Genomic DNA, 20,586 nt, shown 5'->3' with positions numbered 1-20,586 from the left:
TACTTAAAAGTAGAAATAAAATCCATTGTAGTGATGATCACACAACACTGATTATACTAAAAAACATTAAATTGGACACTTTAAGGGGCGCCTGGCTGTCTCTGTCAATAGAGGATGCAACTCTGGATCCCAGGGCTATGAGTTTAAGCCCCATCTTGGCTGTAGAGCTTACTTTAAAAAATTGGACACTTTAAGTGGATGAATTATTTACCATATGAATGTCTCTCAATAGAGCTGTTACCAAAGAAGTGATAATAAAATACTTGATACTTTTACTACGAAACCTCTCATGTACAAGTCTAGCTATGGGGGATTATCAGGGTAAAGGAGCACTGTTATCAATCAGGAAATAATGAGCAAAAAGAAACTATGAAAAATAGTTATGGTTATCACCTCATAGCCTGAAATCATACAAATATTAACCAAAAAGTTTCTTCTTGGCAACTGAAAAGAACACTGTTTTCTTTCTTTTTTTTTTTAAATACCATCATGTTTCTTCATTCCAAGGAACAGCATTTCTTGAAAAAGTTCACTTATCTATTAGGACAATGGTACTGCATGGGAGTATTTTGTATTACTTTAATTATCAAACAGCTAATGCCTGACACACAGAGCAAAGGAATAGATCAGTGGAGAACCCAGAAATAGGTCTACACAACTATGTCAGTGTGATTTTTTGACGAAGGTGCAAAAGCAATTCAGTGGAGGAAGGATAGAGAGTCTTTTCAACAGATAGTGCTAAAGCAACTGCACATTTAAGACAAAAGACCCTGAAAATCAAAACCAAAAACAAAACCTGTAATTTCATTTTTTTTATTTTAAAGATTTTATTTATTTTATTCATGAGAGAGAGAGAGAGAGAGAGAGGCAGAGACACAGGCATAAGGAGAAGCAGGCTCCACTCAGGGAGCCCGACGTGGGACTCCATCCGGGGTCTCCGGGATCATGCCCCGGGCCGAAGGCGGCGCTAAACCGCTGAGCCACCCGGGCTGTCCCAAAACCTGTAATTTCTATCCAAAACCTCATACCTTGTACAAAATAACTCAAAATAGATCACAGACTTAAATATATACAGACTTAAAACTATAAAGTTTTAGAAGAAAACATGAAAGAAAATCTTTATTAAGACCTAAAGGCTATGACATCTCCTTAGAGTTGACACCAAAAACGCAATCCATAAAAAGAAAACTTAATTATTGGACCTTATAAAAATTAATGTTTGCTCTGTGAAAGACTTAAGATGAAAATATGGGGCTGCTTGGCTGGCTCAGTTGGTAGAGCATACTACTCTTAATCTCAGAATCATGAGTTTGAGCCCCACATTGGGTATAGAGATTAGTTAAAAACAAAAAAAAATTAATATTTTATTTATTTGAGAGAGAGAGACAGAGAGAGCATGAGCAGGGGTAGGGACAGAGGGAGATGGAAAAGAAGACTCAATGCTGAGTGGGGAGCCCAGGTGCCCCAAACATAAAATCTTAAAAACAAACAAACAAAAAAAAGATGATGCAGGATGTCTGGGTGGCTCAGGGGTTGAGTGTCTGCCTTTGGCTCAGAGCATGGTCCTGGGGTCCTGGGATTGAGTCTGGCATCAGGCTCCCCTGCGGAGAGCCTGCTTCTCCCTCTACCGAGGTCTCTGCCTCTCTCTATGTCTCTCATGAATAAATAAATAAAATCTTTTTTAAAAGGATGATGAAGGGCAGCCCAGGTGGCTCAGCGGTTGAGTGTCTGCCTTCCGCCCAGGGCGTGATCCTAGAGTCCCGGGATCGAGTCCCACATCGGGCTCCCTGCATGGAGCCTGCTTCTCCCTCTGCCTGTGTTTCTGCCTCTCTCTCTGTGTGTGTGTGTGTGTGTGTGTGTGTGTGTGTGTGTGTGTGTGTGTGTCTCATGAATAAATGAATAAAATCTTTTTAAAAAAAAAAGGAGGATGAAAACACAAGCTACAGGCTGGGAAAAAACTATTTGCAAGCTACTGTTGCAACAAAGGAATCACACCTCGGATATATAAGGAATTCTGAAAACTCAATAGTAAAAGGACAAACAATCCAAATAGAAAATGGGGGAAAGAGGAGACAGGGGCACCTGGATGGCTGTTGGTTAAGCGTCGGACTCTTGGTTTCTGCTCAAGTCATGATGTCAGGGTTGGGAGATCGAGCCCTGTTGTCAGGCTCTGCACTCAGCAGGAAGTCGGCTTGAGGATTTTCTACCTCTACCCCGCCCCCACTCTCTCTCTCTCTCATTCTCTCTCTCACACACACATGCACACAGACATACACACACACATACATACACACACCAGTGAGTACAGGTAAAACTAGTGAAATCTGAATAAGCTCTGTGCACTGTACCAATGCCTATTCCTCGGTTTTGCCATCGTACTGCAGTCATGCAAGATGGCTATCATTGGGCAAACTTGGGCACAAGGTACAATGAATGACAGCTCCCTGTTCATGGTTTTTTGGTAGCTTCCTGTGAATCTAGAATTATTTCAAAATAAATAATTTTAAAAGAACCTAAAGCCTGAGGATCCCGGGTGGCTCAGCGGTTTAGCGCCTGCCTTTGGCCCAGGACGCAATCCTGGAGTCCCGGGATCGAGTCCCACATCGGGCTCCCGAGTCCCGGGATCGAGTCCCGCGTCGGGCTCCCGGCATGCTTCTCCCTCCTCTTGTGTCTCTGCCTCCCTCTCTCTCTCTCTATGTCTATCATAAATAAACAAATATTAAAAAAAAAAAAAAGAACCTAAAGCCTGATGGTCTCCCAAATGCATACATAAATTAAAATTGAGTGAACTATATACTTTCTTCTTTTTGTTTAGTTTAATTTAAGTAATCTCTACACCCCATGATGGGCTCAATCTCATGACCCCAAGACCAAGAGGCCCATGCTCCTTGGACTGAGCCAGCCAGCCTCCCCTAAAGCATATACTTTCTTTTTTTTTAAGCATATACTTTCAATATGTGCAGTTTTTTGTACTTCAAGTAGACTTCAATGAATTTGGAAAAAAGAAGAAAAAAGTTAATGCCTTCATAATCATACTGCTTATGAAAACATCCTTACTCTATCCTCATATCTATTAAGATATTGAAGGTAAAATCAATAGACAATGACAGTCCAATGACATCTGCTTATACCACCATACCCAAAATATGCAGGGACAATAAAGTAAACTTTTTTTTCTTTACAAAGCAAAAATAAAATTTGAAAGGCAAAATCTTTATCTGGAACCACTACCTACTGCAGAGAATTTGAAGAGCACATTTTCATGCATTCTTCTGGCAACACCACATCCTATTTTTCCTTTTCTTCTACCTCCTTTGAAAACAAAGACTCTGCAACAACTTTAAGTAGCCAGTTTTGAAAAGATTCAATTTAAAATAATATTTAATAAGATCCGCTGAATAACCTTATATGGAGATGATGTTATTCGTTCTCCAAATAGTACTTGTCCAAGATTTTCAGAAGGGTTTCTCTTTCCGGATGCTTGACAGAAGTCAAAGCTAGAGGAGAAGTTTAGGTAAGGTTAAAAAAAAATCAGCAAAGAAATCTATCTTTGTAATTTGTCAAGCCTCTTCACCATTAATGGTAGATACTTCTAAAAACATGACCCAGAAAGTGTCTAATTATGATTTAAAGACCTCATTATAGATTCCTTTTTAAATTGTTTAACCTCTTACAGCTATGAATTCATTATTTAAAATGCTCATGGTAGGGATCCCTGGGTGGCTCAGCAGTTTAGTGCCTGCCTTCTGCCGAGGGTGCAAACCCGAAGTCCTGGGATCGAGTCCCACGTAGGGCTCCCTGCATGGAGCCTGCTTCTCCCTCTGCCTGTGTCCCTGCCTCTCTCTCTCTCTCTCTCTCTGTGCCTCTCTCATGAATGGATGGATAAATAAATAAATAAATGAATAAATAGCTCATGGTACTGCTCTTGATGCTTGTAATGTAGGTAATCAAATCTTTAAAAAAAACTAACAGTATTTTCAGGGTTAAAGTTCAAATAACATAAAAATAAGCAAAGAGCAGTTTCAAATCTGTACTAATTCTAACCTGAGACATTGAGAAACTGCTATTATCAGTTCAGATCAAAGGGGAACTTAACAACATAATCCCTCCTCAAATACATGCCCACAGATTCACACACAAATCAAATGGTTACTACATGAAAAGAATTACAACTACCTTTAAGTAAATGTCAATATATAAAATTGAATATAAAATGGTAGAAGTGGGGATCCCTGGGTGGCTCAGCGGTTTAGCGCCTGCCTTCGGCCCAGGGCTTAATCCTGGAGACCAGGGATCAAGTCCCACGTCAGGCTCCCAGCATAGAGCCTGCTTCTCCCTCTGCCTGTGTCTCTGCCTCTCTTTCACTGTGTCTCATAAATAAATAAATAAATAAACAAATAAATAAATAAATAAATAAATAAATAAATAAATAAATAAATCTTTAAAAATAAAAAATAAATAAAATGGTAGAAGATAAAAATCAATGGTAGGCTTGTGTAATATTTTAAATGCTCATGCTTACACCCTACATTTAAACCTAGTATTTTGGGATCCCTGGGTGGCGCAGCAGTTTGGCCCGCGTTCCTGGAGACCCGGGATCGAATCCCATGTCGGGCTCCCGGTGCATGGAGCCTGCTTCTCCCTCTGCCTGTGTCTCTGCCTCTCTCTCTCTCTCTCTCTCTCTCTCTCTCTCATAAATAAATAAAAATTTAAAAAATGAACCTAGTATTTTAATGGAAATTAGATCTGACTTTACTTCTGTTTAATTACTGGAAATAAAGTAATACCAAGGGGAGCTACAATTATTTTTCGATAAAGTACATTGTCGTTATTCTCTTTTCTTTTTTGGTTTTTATTTATGATAGTCACAGAGAGAGAGAGAGGCAGAGACAGAAACAGGCTCCATGCACCAGGATGCCCGACGTGGGATTCAATCCCGGGTCTCCAGGACCACGCCCTGGGCCAAAGGCAGGCGCTAAACCGCTGCGCCACCCAGGGATCCCTGTTGTTATTCTCAAATGCTTGATATTGATCTTGATGATGTGATACTGGCTCACCACTAAACTAAGCACTTGCATCCATTAAAAACATTAGTATAAACCTTCATATCCCATGTTTTAGAAAAAAACTACAACTCCGCAATGATTTCTTAAAGCCCAAAATGAAGTAAATTTCTGATTTGCTTTTCTTAGAATAATCAAGTATAGCAACTTCCTAAATTTTTTAATAATAAATTTATGTTTTATTGGTGTTCAATTTGCCAACATACAGAATAACACCCAGTGCTCATCCCGTCAAGTGCCCCCCTCAGTGCCCGTCACCCACTCACCCCCCCCCCGCCCTCCTCCCCTTCCACCACCCCTAGTTCATTTCCCAGAGTTAAGTGTCTTTATGTTCTGTCTCCCTTTCTGATATTCCTTACCCATTTCTTCTCCCTTCCCTTCTATTCCCTTTCACTATTATTTATTTTCCCCCAAATAAATGAGAACATATAACGTTTGTCCTTCTCCGATTGACTTATTTCACTCAGCATAATACCCTCCAGTTCCATCCACGTTGAAGCAACTTCCTAAATTTTTAAGCATTTGTCTCACTCTGAAAGCTTTCTATCCTAATTGTTTTGTTCCTGTTACTTTTATTATAAAATTACCACCATGTCTCTTAGTATATCCAGGGCTTTCATTCACTATCTTTAAAAACTTAAAACACATTTTAACACAATAATATTGGAGTTATGATATAACCAAAATTATATCAATTATATCAGATATAATTATAATACTTATAACTTACGTATTATATTCATAAGGTAGAACAGATTCTGCTGAGTCCAATCTATTTACAAATAGTGGTATGGATGACTACAAAAAGAAAAGAAAGCACTCATTAATAATACAAAATAAAGGGATGCCTGGGTGGCTCAGCGGTTGAGAGTCTGCCTTCGGCTCAGGGCATGTTCCCATAGTCTCGGGATCAAGTCCCACATCGGGCTCCCTGCATGGAGCCTGCTTCTCCCTCTGCCTGTGTCTCTGCCTCTCTCTCTCTGTCTCTCTCTCTCTCTTTCATGAATAAGCAAATAAAATCTTTTTTTAAAAAAAAAAAAGAACAAGGATGTTCTTTACACAATAATATAAATTGATCTCTAAGCTATATTGTTAAATGATAAAGGCACATGAAGATGAGAACAGTATGCTCCCATTTGTGTAAAAAAGAAAAAGAGGAAAAGAATAATATAAATACATAGTTGTTCATTTATTCATGAAGTCCCTAGCAGGATACATGAAAAACTGGTAATATCGGTGCTCTTCAGGGAGGGTTACTATGTGACTAAAAAACCCAGGTAGATGAGACATTCACAGAAAAAATCTCTTATCTGTCTCTATCCTTGTATATGATTCTAAGTGAGATCATTACAATCAGGAGGATGAAGATTTTTGTAGACTGATACGTATTTGTTTTTTTTAAGATTTTTTATTTATTCATGAGAGACACAGAAAGAGAGAGAGAGAGGCAGAGACACAGACAGAGGGAGAAGCAGGCTCCATGCAAGGCGCCTGTTGTGGGACTCTATCCCGGCTCTCCAGGATCACACCCTGGGCTGAAGGCAGCCCTAAACCACTGAGCCACCCAGGTTGCCCTAGACTGGCATATATATTTCAAATTACTTTTCAAAGGCTTCAAGTTTAACTATTAAATCAATCTAAATGCTATCACAAGGCAGCAAAGAGACAAGCCCAGGAGAAGGGCCATTGCACAGGAAAAACAGACTGATCTCTTTTATAAGAACCCCAGACTATAATAAGGAGATGCAATTCCTGGTCCTAGATTGGATTCTAGTTTAGTTATTTCAGGGATAGCTAGGAAAATCTGACTATGAACTTGGTAATACATGAGATAAAGGGACACCTGGGTGGCTCAGAGGTTGAGTGTCTGCCTTTGGGTCAGGGCGTGATCCCGGATTCCCAGGATTGAGTCCCACATTGGGCTTCCTTCATGGAGCGTGCTTCTTCCTCTGCCTTTGTCTTTGCCCTTCTCTGTGTGTCTCTCATGAATAAATAAATAAAATCTTTAAAAAAAAAGAGAGAGAGAGAGAGAAAATCTTCGCCTAGGGACACCTGGCAGCTTCAATGGGAGGAACATGTGACTCCTGATCTTGGAGTCTTGAGATGGAGCTCCAGTTGAGTGTAGAGATGAGTCAAATAAACATTAATGAAAAAAAAGATATCTCTGCCTAAAAAACCTAATACTGATGATAGTTACCATTTATTTAAATCTTACTAAGCTCTAAGTGTAATTGTCTGTGCTTTTCAATACATTGTCTCATTTTATTCTCACAAGTCTGAGCGGTAAATAATATCTTGGTGTTTGCAGGTAAAGGGCCCAGGGGAGACAAAGTGCATTAACAAGAATTAAGGAGGTAAAAAGCGTGAGACCGAAGGAGTGAGGAGTGACAGAAACATGGTGGGGATGTAACTAAGACTACAGTGAGGTAGGTGAGGGAATGAGTGAAATAGCCGATGGGGATTAAGGAGTGCACCTGTGATGAGCTCCAAGTCTTTGCATGGAAGTGTGGATGACTAAATTGTACAACTGAAACTAATAAAACACTGTATGTGAACTAGCTGGAATTTAAATAAAAACTGAAAAAAAAAAAAGACCACAGTGAGTGTGTGAGTCCTGAAAGGGAGAGAGTACATGGGGGACAATAGGAAAGGGAAGAAGACAGGGGGAGGAAAGAGCCAAGGCGTGGGAAGGTACGGAGCTGCGACAGAGGAGGAGGAGCTAAGAGAGATGGAGAAGCAGCCCATAGGAGAGAGGTGAGGGAGGAGCTCAGAGGAAGGCGGAAGAAAAGGACCTAAGGGCGTTGGAGAAGGAGCACTTCTAGAAGGAAGCAAGAGAGGGCGTGCCCAGAGGGAAGAGAAAGAAGCCTGGAGTCAGGCAGGAGGGGCAGGGCCCAGAGGGGAATCTTAGAAGGAGGGGCGGGGTCTAGGGGAAGGGAGGAATGAGGGGCGGGGGCTAGATACGGGGCGTGGCCAAGAGGGAGGGGAGGGGCTGTGATAGAAGTGAGGGACCGAGGGGTGGAGCCGAGAGATGGGGCGGAGCCTAGGGGGAGGGGCGGGTCCGAGAGGGAGGGGAGGGACTGCGAGGGAAGGGAGGGAGGGAGGGGAGGGGCCTTAGGGAAGGGAGGGAGGGAGGGGCGGAGCCAAGAGGGAGGAGAGGAAAAGCTGAGATGAAAGGGAGAGAGCCAGGAGAACTTTTATGCTGGGGGGAAAGGAGGAGTTATGAGGACGGAGGAAGAGCTGAGCGGGAGTTGGACGAACGGAGACTAAGGGGAGGAGCCAAAAGGGAAGGAAAGAGAATCTGGGAAAAAGAGAGGTCCGGATCCTCTAAGTGCGAGGTTCAAAGATAGCGACACTGAGACACACGGTCATAGAGAGGGCTTTGGCGTTCTGGGTCAGAGGCAAGAGCTCGCGACTATGGTCTCCCCCGGTGTGCCCCATACCCTTACCTGAACCCCTCCCCTCACATCTCACTGCCTCCCACTGGTCCTCACCTTGCAGGCTGCATTCTTTCTGGCCGCCGCCTCGCAGAAGTTAACTGGAGCCAACCCGGGGAGGTAGAAGGCCTCGCTGCGGGCGGCCTGAAGCCCCAGAAACAGGCCCAACCCCAGGAGCCACCTCAGCCCTGGGAGGGCGAGCCTGAGGCGGCAAGGGTTGGTTCCCATTTGGGAACCACGAGTACTCATTTGAGGAGCCGGCTCAGGGCTCGGGGACACACACTACAGACGAGATCGAACCAGTAGAGGAGAGAAAAGGAAACGATAAGGAAGAGCTGCGTACCGGGACGAGCCGAGACCACTAGTGGGACTAGAACTCTGGGGAAAGCCAGTTATTGCGGCGAGACGGTGGCCTGGAACCCGTTGCTAGGACGCCAGGCTGTTTGTGAACTCACGGAGTACGCATGCGTACGGTTCCCCTGAGTCTCCCCCAGCCCACGCTCCACCTTACCTCCCAGACTGCCCCCCCCCGCGTGCCCCACCCGCAGCCGGGCACTTTCCCGCGATTGGAGGTGACTCTCGGAGCGGGGGCGAGGGCGAGGGGGACAGGATAGACTGGCTGAGAGGTCTCATAATCGCAACATCACAGCATCATAGGCTGTCGTGCCCTCCCCGAGTTTGCCTCAGTCCCAAAGTAGCAGTGTTAGCCGCCCCCCACCATCCTCACTTCTCCCTGCCAGGTGGTGGGACAAGAAGGGGGGAGAGGGGGGAATTCCGGGGCCAGGCTGTCCACTATGGTGGGTATTAGGCGCTTGAAATGCAGCCAGTCCGAAATTGATGTTCCGTTAAGTGTCAAATGCACACCCAGTATCACAGACAGCATGGATAAAAGAACGCAAGCCTCTGCGTTTTTATACTGATTGCATGTCGAAATGATAATATTTGGGGTCAGTTGCGTTAAATAAAACACTATTAAAATTTAGTTCAACTGTTTATTTTTAAAATGTGACTGCATGGGGCTCCTGACTGGCTCAGTCGGTAGAGCATGAGCCTCTTGACATCAGGGTCGTGAGTTCAAACCCCATGTACTGCCTGTAGCCTACTTAAAAATAAATAAACAAAAATAAAATGTGGCTGGCAGAACATTTAAAATGACATGTGGCTTGCATCATATTTCTTTTTTTATCTGTTAAGGCAACTTTAATATAAATAGATGCTGCAAAAATAATACAGCAAAACAAAGCAATGCAGCCATACAAATGAACCAGTTCAGCTATTCAATATTTTTATGCTGTCTGTGATGATACATGTATCACTCAATGTAAAATAAGTTCTGGCATCATTCCTATCTGGGAGACACAACATTTATTTTACACTTATGATTTCAGTAGAATATGTTTATTATATTATGATTCAATGATAATCTGAAAAATCTTAAAAATCACCATAAGAAAGAAAACCACACACACACACAAAGAAAAAAAAACCACAATAATCACATTCTGGAGAATGCCAGATGGACTGATCCTAAATATGTTTGTTGAAGTATGGTAGACACACAATATTACATCGATTCCGGGTGTCCATCAGTGATTCCACAAGTCTACAGTTCACTGGCACTGTATTTCTATTGGACAGCGCAGGTCTGAGGAAGGAGGATGGAAGGGTATAAGACCAAAGAAGAGGGAGGGTGAGGGAAGGGTGGCTCTTAGTCTTTGAAAGAAAATTTTCTTTCTCTTAGCGGCAGGGATCTTCTTTTTCGACCTCTGCAAGAATCGTCATCGACCTCCATTTCTGCTCCTTGTGCTGTCCTATAATGCAAAGTGCTCGTATTTGGATCTAGACAGTATTGTAGGTATCATCCAACAAAGATAGTAGAAGAGCCGATCATTTTTCCTCCTTGTCTGTCAAGAGCTTTGGAGAACAAGAGGTCACTTGTTTCCTGAGATCACTGCGCCTCACCAGTGTGTCCAGGCTCTCTCACTCGCAGAGGTCTACGTCCTCTGGTGATTGGCGGGCGGCAAATGCAGGCAGAACAAAGGCAGAGAGGGCTGGCGGTTAGCAGAGGCCTGCAGAATTTAGCGAGTGAACTCTTGGGACTAGAGAGGCAGGAAACGTTGTAGGAGAAAATGTACCAGTGATCAGAATTCGCAGCGTTGTGCGAGAAGGGAGAATGAACTTGACTACACGGACTGGAGCAGCCCTTGTAAAGATTTAGAAAACCGGATAAGGTTATCAGAAGGGGCACCACGTTTGTGAAGAGGAACGGGAAAGGGCAGCGGGGAAGCGGTAGGGTGGTCACGATTTGAAGGAACCAGAGCGTGTATAAAAATCTTGCGCTTCACCACTGCATTTCTACCCCTCTCTGGTAGCCTTTGGATGGAAAAAGTGTACGTGTTAAAATAAACGGGATGTTCCGCCAGCCTCCTCGGCCTGGGCCCGGGGAATCTAGCGGCTGCGCTAAGGCCCCGAGAGCGGGTACGCGGCGGGACTGGGCGCCCTACTGAGCGAGCAAAGGCGGCTCGCCTCGTGAGGGGACCGCGGGAGATGGTACCACGCCACCCTCCCACCCCCCACCCCGCTCCCCCGCTCCCCGCCGGGGCCGGTGTGCCACCCAGCTCGCCTACAGGACGCTGGCCCCCTCCCCTCCGCAGATGCCAGAGACTGAAGCAGGAAAGAGCAGCAGTCAGCCTATTCGTGATCCTTTTTTCCCTCATCATCATCCTCATCTACAGCTCCGACTGTGGCTCTGAGGTCTTCCATTAAAGCTCCCTGCAGGGCCGTGTCTGTTAAACTCAAGAAATGAAGCATCACCGAGGGCTACGTCCCCATTCTCAGCAATAAGATGCAGCCCTCCTGGTGTCCCCACTGTGTGATCCTCGCCAGCTCCAACCACCTGCTGGGCCTGAAATGAAGTGGCTTATTCTGCTGGATTCTTTGTGCTGCCTGCACTCTAGGAGTTGTCTTCTACTCCCCACCCCCACCACCCCTAAGATGCAGAAGCCCCAGGGCAGCCTTGTGCAAACCATTCACTAGGCAGGCCTGGCTTTGCCCAACTCCAAGGCTCCCCTCCCCCATGTGCCAATTCGAAGACCTCTTCCAGAGGCCTGACTGCCACCTGTAACTAGAGACAGTTCTATTTCTTCCTTTCCGGTCCCTATGCCTTTTATTTCTTTTTCTTGCCTTGCACTAAATAGGATTTCCAATAGGATATTGAATAGAAGTACGAGAAGACATCCATATCTGTTCTCCATCTCAAGGAGAAAGCATTCAGTCTTTAATTGAATGCAGTATGGTAAGAGCTATAGGCTTTTTATATTTGCCCCTTTATCATGTTAAGGAATTTCCTTTCTTTTCCTAGTTCACTGAGCGTTTTTATCATGACTGGATATTGAACTTTATCCAATGTTTTGGCAGTATTTCTTACTAAGACTATTAATATGATGCATTACAATGATATTTAAATATTGAATCAGTCATGCATTTCCAGAATAAACCTCCCTTGGTTTGATAATGAGGGGGGCGGAAAAGGCAGCAACAAAGCACATGAGGCTATATTGTGGTGTGGAGTGCAGAATTTGCAAGGCTTTTAAAAGATACAATTCAAGAGAGAGAGAGAGGCAAACCAAGAAACAGAGGCTTAACTATAGAGAACAAACTGATGGTTATAAGAAGGGGGGGGATGAGTGAAATAGGTGATGGGGATGAAGGAGGGCACCTGTTGTGATGAGTACCAAGTGTTGTGTGACAGTGTTGAATCACTATGCTGTACACCTAAAATTCATATTACACTCTGTTAACTGGAATTAAAACAAAAACTTTTAAAATAGAAGAAGATCAAAGAAAGTAATTTCTTGATGTAGTCTATGCCCCAAACTCCAGGGAGACATGGGTTTCCCCTTCATTAGGAATATTTTAGTGGAAAGTGAAGAATACATTATTCATTTTATTTGCCTACTTGTCTCTCTCCCTCTACTGAAAGTCAGCTTCTTAAGCACAGGATCATTTTTTTTTTTTTTGTCTTCATATTCCTAACACGGACCCAGACACTTGGTAGGAGCATACTGGAGAAGAAATGTTTTCTCTACCCTTCAAGATTCTTTTTTTTTCTTTAAGATTTTTTATTTACTTATTTGACAGAGAGGGAGAGAGGGAGAAGCAGACTCCATGCCAAGCAGAGAGCTCAACTCAGGGATCAATCCCAGGACCCTGAGACCACAACTGGAGCAGAGTCAAAGGCAGACGCACAACTGACTAAGCCACCCAGGTGCCCCTACCCTTCAAGTTTCTTTTCACTGGTCTAAGAATTACACTGACATAAAACAGATTAACAGGAGAAAAATCTTATTTAATTACATACATACGGGGAATCCACAAAAACATGAGAGATTTCAAAAACAAAACAAGAAAAATGATGTATATTTGTCATTCTGAATTAAGGAGAAGGGGGTAGGGGCCTGGAGCTTCAAAAGGAAGCCACTCAATTCACAAGAAATTGAAAAAGCGTAAATGTTTTGTAAGCAAACATTTGCCACGCTATACAGAAACAATGACACAGAAAAGAATTTTAACAGACTTTGCCAAGTTCCTCTCTGTCTTCCACGCCTAGATTATGTTATACTATAGTTATCTGTGGCTATAGCTCCCTTTCTAGAACAGGTCCTCTATCTAGATTCTTTTGTGGGGGTGAAGAGGGAGAGGGAAAGAGAATCTTAAGCAGGTTCCATGCCCAGTAAAGAGCCCAACACGGCTCTATCTCATGACCCTGAGATCATGGCCTGAGCTGAAACATAGTCAGACACTTAACTGACTGAGCCACCCAGGTGCCCCAAGATTCTTTTAGGTGGTTAAGGGTAAGGTAAAAAGAAAAAGAAGAAAAACTTCCTAGGACACCTAGCTGGCTCAGATGGAAGAGTATGTGCCTCTTGATCTCAGGGTCCTGAGTTCAAACCCCATGTTGGGTGGGGAGATTACTTACACATAAATAAAACTTTTAAAAATTTTTTGAAAAAAAGAGGGTAGGACGCCTGGGTGGCTAGGCGGTTGAGCGTCTGCCTTCAGCTCAAGGCGTGATCCCGGAGTCCTGGGATCAAGTTCCACATAGGGCTCCCTGCATGGAGCCTGCTGCTCCCTCTGCCTATGTCTCTGCCTCTGTGTGTGTGTGTGTCTCATGAATAAATTAAAAATCTTTTTTAAAAAGACTCAATTATAAAGAGAGAGAGAGAAGAAGAAGGGAGAGCCTGGGCACCTGCCTTTGGCTGGTTATGATCCCAGTATCCTGGGAGCCAGCCCTGCATGGGGCTCCCTGCTCAGCAGGGGGGTCTGCTTCTCCTTCTCCCTCTGCCTGCTGCTCCCCCTGATTGTGTTCTCTCTCTCTCTCTCTCTCTCTCTCTCTGTCAAATAAAGAAAGAAAGAAAAGAAAACGAAAAAAGAAAAATCCCTGCTACAGTGTAAGTTACATGGCTTTCATTCTTCCATCTTTTCATTTATTTGAATCAATGTATTCTGCTTTTGGGGGAGCACAATTTGACACTCCAAAATGCGTGTCTTTAGCATGTGGATTATTTTAGGTTGACTCCTTTTGTTCTTTTCAAAAATTTTTTAAAAGATTTTATTTATTTATTTGAGAGAGAGAGAGAGCACAGAAAGGAGAGGGAGAAGCAGGGTCCCTGCTGAGCAGGGAGTCTGATGAAGGGCTCAATCTCAGAACCTTGGGATCATGACCTGAGCAGAAGGCAGGTGCTTAACTGACTGAACCACCCAGGCTCCCCCACAGGGATTTTTCTATATTTTACCTCATTTAGAAGTCAAAAGAGGATGCAATCCAAATATGGGAGTGTTGATAACCAAGATAACCCCTCTTTATTTATGTAGTAGTAAATTTTACACAGTTCTTGCCTATCCACCTTTTTTAAAGATTTTATTTATTTATTCATGAGAGACAGAGAGAGAGAGAGAGAGAGAGAGAGACAGAGAGAGAGGGAGAGAGAGAGAGGCAAAGACACAGGCAGAGGGAGAAGCAGGCTCCATGCAGGGAGTCTGACAGGGGACTCGATCCCGAGTCTCCAGGAATAGGCCCTGGGCCAAAGGCAGCACTAAACCGCTGAGCCACCCGGGCTGCCTGCCTATCCACCTTTGTACGTGATCCTCCCAGTGCCCATGTGAGGTAGGCAGGGTAGTTATTTTATGTGAGGGAACAGAGGCCAAGAGTAGTTGGTTTGCTAGTCCAAGGTCACACAGCTAATAGAAGACCAAGTCAAGGGTAGGAAACAGGTCCCCTGAAATCTAATTTAGTTCTAAAATACAATGGTATTAAAAGGAAGTGCACAGTGGCAATAAAAAGGAAATAAAATCATTTTATGACATAGCTGTCAAATTTCCAGCTACATCAACTATGAAAGAAGCAAGTAAAAGATTGAGTGAAGCAGGTGAACCTGAAGTTCCTGAAGTTAGGAGCTATCCTTGACAATGGTGCACAGAGAGATTTCACCATGAAACTTGTGATATCCAGTGTCACTCAAACAAGTGTGAAAGGGAGAGGAATGGCACTTCCCCAAAGTGGATGCTTCAGGTTGCAGTAAAGAAAATGTAGGGATGCCTGGGTGATTCAGCGGTTGAGCATCTGCCTTCAGCTCAGGGTGTGATCCCGTGGTCCTAGGATCAAGTCCCACATCAGGCTCCCTGCATGGAACCTGCTTCTCCCTCTGTCTCTGCCTCTCTCTGTGTCTCTCATGAATAAATAAATAAAATTTTAAAAAAAAGAAAAGAAAATGTGTAAAATAGGGCGGCTGAGTGGCTCAGTCGGTTAAGCATCTGCCTTTGACTCAGGTCATGTTCTCAGGGTTCTGGGATCAAGACCCATGATGGGCTCCCTGCTCAGCTCATTCTCTCTCTCTCTCTCTTTCTCTCAAATAAATAAATAAAATCTTTAAGAAAAAAAAAAGAAAATGTGTAAAACAGATGAATACAACTATTAGGTCTTTAATAGTTTGTCTTTAATAGTTAATATTTTCCCCACAGTTCTAACCATTTGGAGTTAAAGACATCCAAGTGACAGTTCCCATCCTCTTTCCAGTTCACTCCAATGTGTATATACCAAAATTAAGTAGTGGAACAAAGGACTACTGTGATCCAGTGAAATCATGTTCTACTTAAACCATGTTAACATCAAACCATGTTTGATGTTTGGAACATCAAAAAAAGAACTAATGTGCCATGGTAGGCCATGGTGCCAGCTCCAGAGACCACATTATAACTTTCTTAGTGTGCTGTCAGAGTCAGTCTAGCTTATCCCTTAGGCCTCTTGCCTTGACTTACTTTTTCCTTCCCAGTTCCCCAAAATCTAAAGAGATTTATTTCAAACTGATAGTGTAAATCTAATCATTTATCAGGTCCTCCCCTTAAATTCCTTGCTGCACTGGGGTGCCTGGCCGGCTCAGTTGGTAGAGCAACCTACTCTTGATCCCAGGGTCATGAGTTTGAGCCCAACATTGGGTGTAGAGATTACTTTATTTTTTAAAAGATTTTATTTATTTACTTGAGAGAGAGTGAGCAAGTGAGAGAGAGAACTCGAGCACAAGGTGGGGATGAGAGGGGCAGTGGGAGAGAGAGACACCCTGCTGAGCATGAAGCCCAATGCAGGGCTGGATCCTGGAGATCATGATCTAAGCCAAAGGCAGATACTCAACCACCACCCAGGCACCCCTATAAATTACTTCTAAAAAATTAAAATTAAAAAATCCTTTGCTGCACAAATCAATGTAATGCAGGGGCCCTAGATTGGACCCGGGTATAGAAAAAGAAATTTGGTGAAAGCCTAATAGAGTCTTAGTTTACTTAACTAGTGAGAAATTTGGTGAAAGCCTAATAGAGTCTTAGTTTACTTAATACCATTATACTGGTGTTAATTTCTTCCTTTGATCATTGTACTATAGTTATGTATGATGTTCACATTAAGTGAAGCTCAGCGAAGGGTATATGAGACCTCTGTGTACTATTTTTGCAGTATATCTGTAAATCTAAAATTATCTCAAAGTAAAAAAATTGAGAAACTCTCCTACTGGCTCTCCATTGTCCTAAGGGTTAAGTCCAAATTTTGCTTAACAAGGCCTGCTCCGCCTAACCCCCAGTCCCCAACACACACCTCTCCAGCATCAAGCTAGGGGCGTGGATGGGGCTCCACTCCCACAATCACTCTGATCCTGCTCCAGAGAATCATTTTAGTTACATGAAGACACCATTCTCCCTAGCCTTTGAACAAATTGATCCTTGGTGTTGCTTGTTCTAGTATGCTCTGCTGATGCTCACCCCCTCTCATCTTTTGCCTGGCTGAAATCTTTTTTTTTTAAGATTTTATATATTGGGGTGCCTGGGTGGCTCAGCGGTTCAGCCTCTGCCTTTGGCTCGGGTCGTGATCCCGGGGTCCTGGGATCAGGTCCGCATTGGGCTCCTCTGCCCTGGGATCATGACCTGAGCCGAAGATAGATGCTCAACCACTGAGCCACCCAAGTGCCCCAGTCTGGCTGAAATCCTGTATTTCAGCTCATAATTTGGAAGTTACTTTTCCCAGCTTATGTTCCCTGACAACCCCCTACACTGCACATATCCCACTCCTTCACACCCCCACACACAGTGTTGGATCGAGTGTCCCTTGAATGTGTTCCCATTGAATTCTATGTACACTTCTGATTTGTCACTTTCACACTGTATTACAGTCCTGCCTGCTCCCCCGACCCCTGCACTGATTCAATTGTTAACTCTGGATCTTCTCTTTCTATCCACACCTACCACTTTCATATAGCAAGGCAGCCATTAAAGTAGCTTGACTTCACAGGTATAACACTTTGAAGGGTAGGCTCCCCATCTGAGTAATTGTTCTTGTAATTTATATACTCTGGGAAAGGGAATAGTTTTAGTTTTTTTTTTAAAAAAGATATTTATTTATTTATTCATAAAAGACAGACAGAGAGAGAGAGAGAGAGGCAAAGATACAGGCAGAGGGAGAAGCAGGCTCCATGCAGGGAGCCTGACGTGGGACTCGATTCTAGGACTCCAGGATCACACCCTAAGCTGACAGCAGGCGCTTAACCACTGAGCCACCCAGGCGTCCCTAGTTTTAGTTTTTGACCAAGAATCATATTTTTGCACTGTCAACTTGTTATCAAAGGACACATATATCCCTGTATTACAGAAATCATTGCAAAATGATGACAAAAATAAATCTGGTCAACATCCATCACCACACATAGTTACTTTTTTTTTTTTATCTTTTTAAAGATTTTAAGTAATCTCCACACCCACCATGGGGCTCGAACTCACAACCGCAAGATTAAGAGTTACATGCTCCACCAATGGAGCCAGCCAGCCGCCCCACAACAAATTTTTTTCTTATGATGAAAACTTTTAAGATTTACTCTCTTAGCAACTTTCAAGTATATAATACAGTATTACCTATAGTCACCATGCTTAAGTTACATCCACATGACTTTTTAATTTTATAGCTACACATTTGTACTTTTAACCCCCTATACCCACTTTAGCCACCCCTACATCGCCAACTCTGGCAACCACTAATATGTACTCTGTACTCATGAGCTTTTTTTTGTTATTGCCTTTTTTGTGTTTGTTTTTTGTTGTTGTTGATTTTTGTTTTGCATTCCACATACAAGTGAGATCATATGGTATTTGTCTTTCCTGTCAGACTTATTTCACTTAGCATAATGCCCTCAAGATCATCCATGTTGTTACAAATGGCAAGATTTCCTTCTTTATTAAGGCTGAATAATATTCCGTTGTATATATTATACCACATTTTCTTTATCCATTGATGGATATTTAGGTTGCTTTTGTATCTTGGTTATTGTGAATAATGCTTCAATGAATACTGGAGGGGGGCTATATCTTTTCAAATTAGTGTTTTCATTTCCTTTGGATAAACACCTAGAAACAGAATTGCTAGATCATATGGTCATTCTACTTTTAATTTTTTTGAGGGACCTCTATACTGTTTTCCACAGTGGCTGAACCAACTTACATTTCCACCAGCAGTGTACAAGGGTTCCCTTTTCTCCATATCATTGCCTACACTTATTACTTCTTGGGTTTTTTTATAGTACCCATCCTAACAGGTATAGGATGGTATCTCATTTGGTTTTGATTTGCATTCCCCTGGTGATGAGTTGTATTGAACATTGTTTCATGTGTCTGTTGTCTATTTGTATATCTTCTTTGGAAAATGTCTGTTCAAGTCCTCTGCCCATTTTTAATCAGATTATTTGAGTGGTTTTGTGATTTTTTTGCTATTAAGTCACATGAGTTCTTTATATATTTTAAATATTAGCCCCTTATCATATATATATGAATTGCAAATATTTTCTCTCATTCAGTAGGTTTCCTTTTCATTTTGTTGATGGTTTCTGTCTTGTTTTGTTTTTTGCTCTGTAAAAGCGTTTTAGTTCGAGTTCTATTTATTTTTGCTTTGTTGCCTTTGTTTCTCATGTCAGGTCCAAAAAATCATTGCCAAGACCAATGCCAAGGAGCTTACTGCCTATGTTTTCTTCTAAGAGTTTCATGGTTTCAAATCTTACATTCAAATCTTTGATCCATTTTGAGTTAATTTTTGTGTATGATGTAAAATAGTGATCTACTTTTATTCTCCCAACACCATTTAATGAAAACACCGTCTTTTCCTAATTTTATATTCTTGGCTCCCTTGTCATAAATTAATTGACCACATATATTTGGGCTTATTTCTGGGCTCTCTATTTTGTTCCATTGATCTAAGTGTCTGTTTTTATGCCAATACCATACTGTTTTGATTACTGTAGCTCTATAGTATCCTTTGAAATCAGGGAGCATCAGGTCTCTAGCTTTGTTTTTTTTTTTTCAAGAATGCTTTGGCTCTTTTGGGTTTTATGGTCTTATGCAAATATTAGGATTGACTGTACTATTGCCTAGTGGTTCTTAAAAAACCATATATTCTCTAAAACAAAAGAAAGTAGTGAGAAGAGTGGTATTGTATTTCATTTTTGAAAATCTCTTTAATGTTTAGCTTAATGAAAGATAGCCAGATTCTCCTACTTACTTCTGCATTCAATTTATTGTGATATCACCTGTCACATAGCCTCTGGACTACTGCATATTCAAAAGAGAATAAGAATGAAAAAGGTATATAATACTCTTCCCCCAAGTGGCCTGAGGTGACCTCCGAAAATTGTTTGCTACTCGCTGGACGCAGAAACCTCTACAAAATCATGCAAATTGAGAGGTTCAAATATTCGTTTTCATATTAAGAACATGTGTGAAACTGCCCAGGCCATCAAGGGTATGCATATCCAAAAAGCCACCAAGTATCTTAAAGATGTCACCTTGCAGAAGCAGTGTGTGCCATTCCGTCGCTACAATGGTGGAGTTGGTAAATGTGCACAGGCCAAACAGTGGGGCTGGACACAGGGTCAGTGGCCCAAGAAGAGTGCTGAATTTTTACTGCATATGCTTAAAAATACAGAGAGTAATGCTGAACTTAAGGGTTTAGATGTAGATTCTCTGGTCATTGAGCACATCCAGGTGAACAAAGCCCCCAAGATGTGACATAGAACTTACAGGGCTCATGGCTGGATTAATCCATACATGGGCTCTCCCTGCCACATCGAGATGATTCTTACTGAAAAAGAGCAGATTGTTCCTAAACCAGAAGAGGACATTGCACAGAAGTAAAAGATATCCCGGAAGAAACTAAGAAACAAAAACTTATGGCCCGGGAGTAAATTCTGCATAGAATAAATGCAAATTAAAAAAAAAAAGAAAGAAAGGGGATCCCTGGGTGGCGCAGCGGTTTGGCGCCTGCCTTTGGCCCAGGGCGCGATCCTGGAGACCCGGGATCGAATCCCATGTCGGGCTCCCCATGCATGGAGCCTGCTTCTCCCTCTGCCTAGGTCTCTGCCTCTCTCTCTCTCTCTCTCTCTCTCTCTGTGTGTGTGTGTGTGTGTGTGTGTGTGTGACTATCATAAATAAATTTTAAAAATTAAAAAAAAGAATGAAAGAAAGAAAAAGGCACATAATATCTTGGTACTATGCAAAATTTTCACCTT

The 20,586-nt window shown here is 42.6% G+C and overlaps 1 protein-coding gene and 1 pseudogene across 1 annotated transcript in view; one reads left to right on the top strand and one right to left on the bottom strand.

Annotated features, from left to right (window-relative positions):
* The window catches only part of LOC121483554 (transmembrane 9 superfamily member 2-like), an 84,914-nt gene extending 76,090 nt beyond the window's left edge, over positions 1-8,824 (bottom strand). Inside the window, exons 1-3 of the mRNA XM_041742207.1 lie at positions 8,555-8,824; positions 5,794-5,861; positions 3,404-3,497 (exon numbers count right to left, since the gene is read on the bottom strand). Of these exons, the coding sequence (XP_041598141.1) occupies positions 3,404-3,497; positions 5,794-5,861; positions 8,555-8,746 (354 nt within the window). The 5' untranslated portion in view covers positions 8,747-8,824. The remainder of the gene's footprint in view (positions 1-3,403; positions 3,498-5,793; positions 5,862-8,554) is intronic.
* Positions 8,825-19,777: 10,953 nt separating this feature from the next.
* On the top strand, positions 19,778-20,262 carry LOC121483418 (annotated as a pseudogene).
* The last annotated feature ends 324 nt before the right edge of the window (positions 20,263-20,586 follow it).

The sequence above is a fragment of the Vulpes lagopus genome, chromosome X, assembly GCF_018345385.1.
Source record: "Vulpes lagopus strain Blue_001 chromosome X, ASM1834538v1, whole genome shotgun sequence".
Taxonomy (NCBI): domain Eukaryota; kingdom Metazoa; phylum Chordata; class Mammalia; order Carnivora; family Canidae; genus Vulpes; species Vulpes lagopus.
Note: the sequence above shows the minus strand (reverse complement) of the source record. Positions and strands in the feature narration are given on the sequence as shown.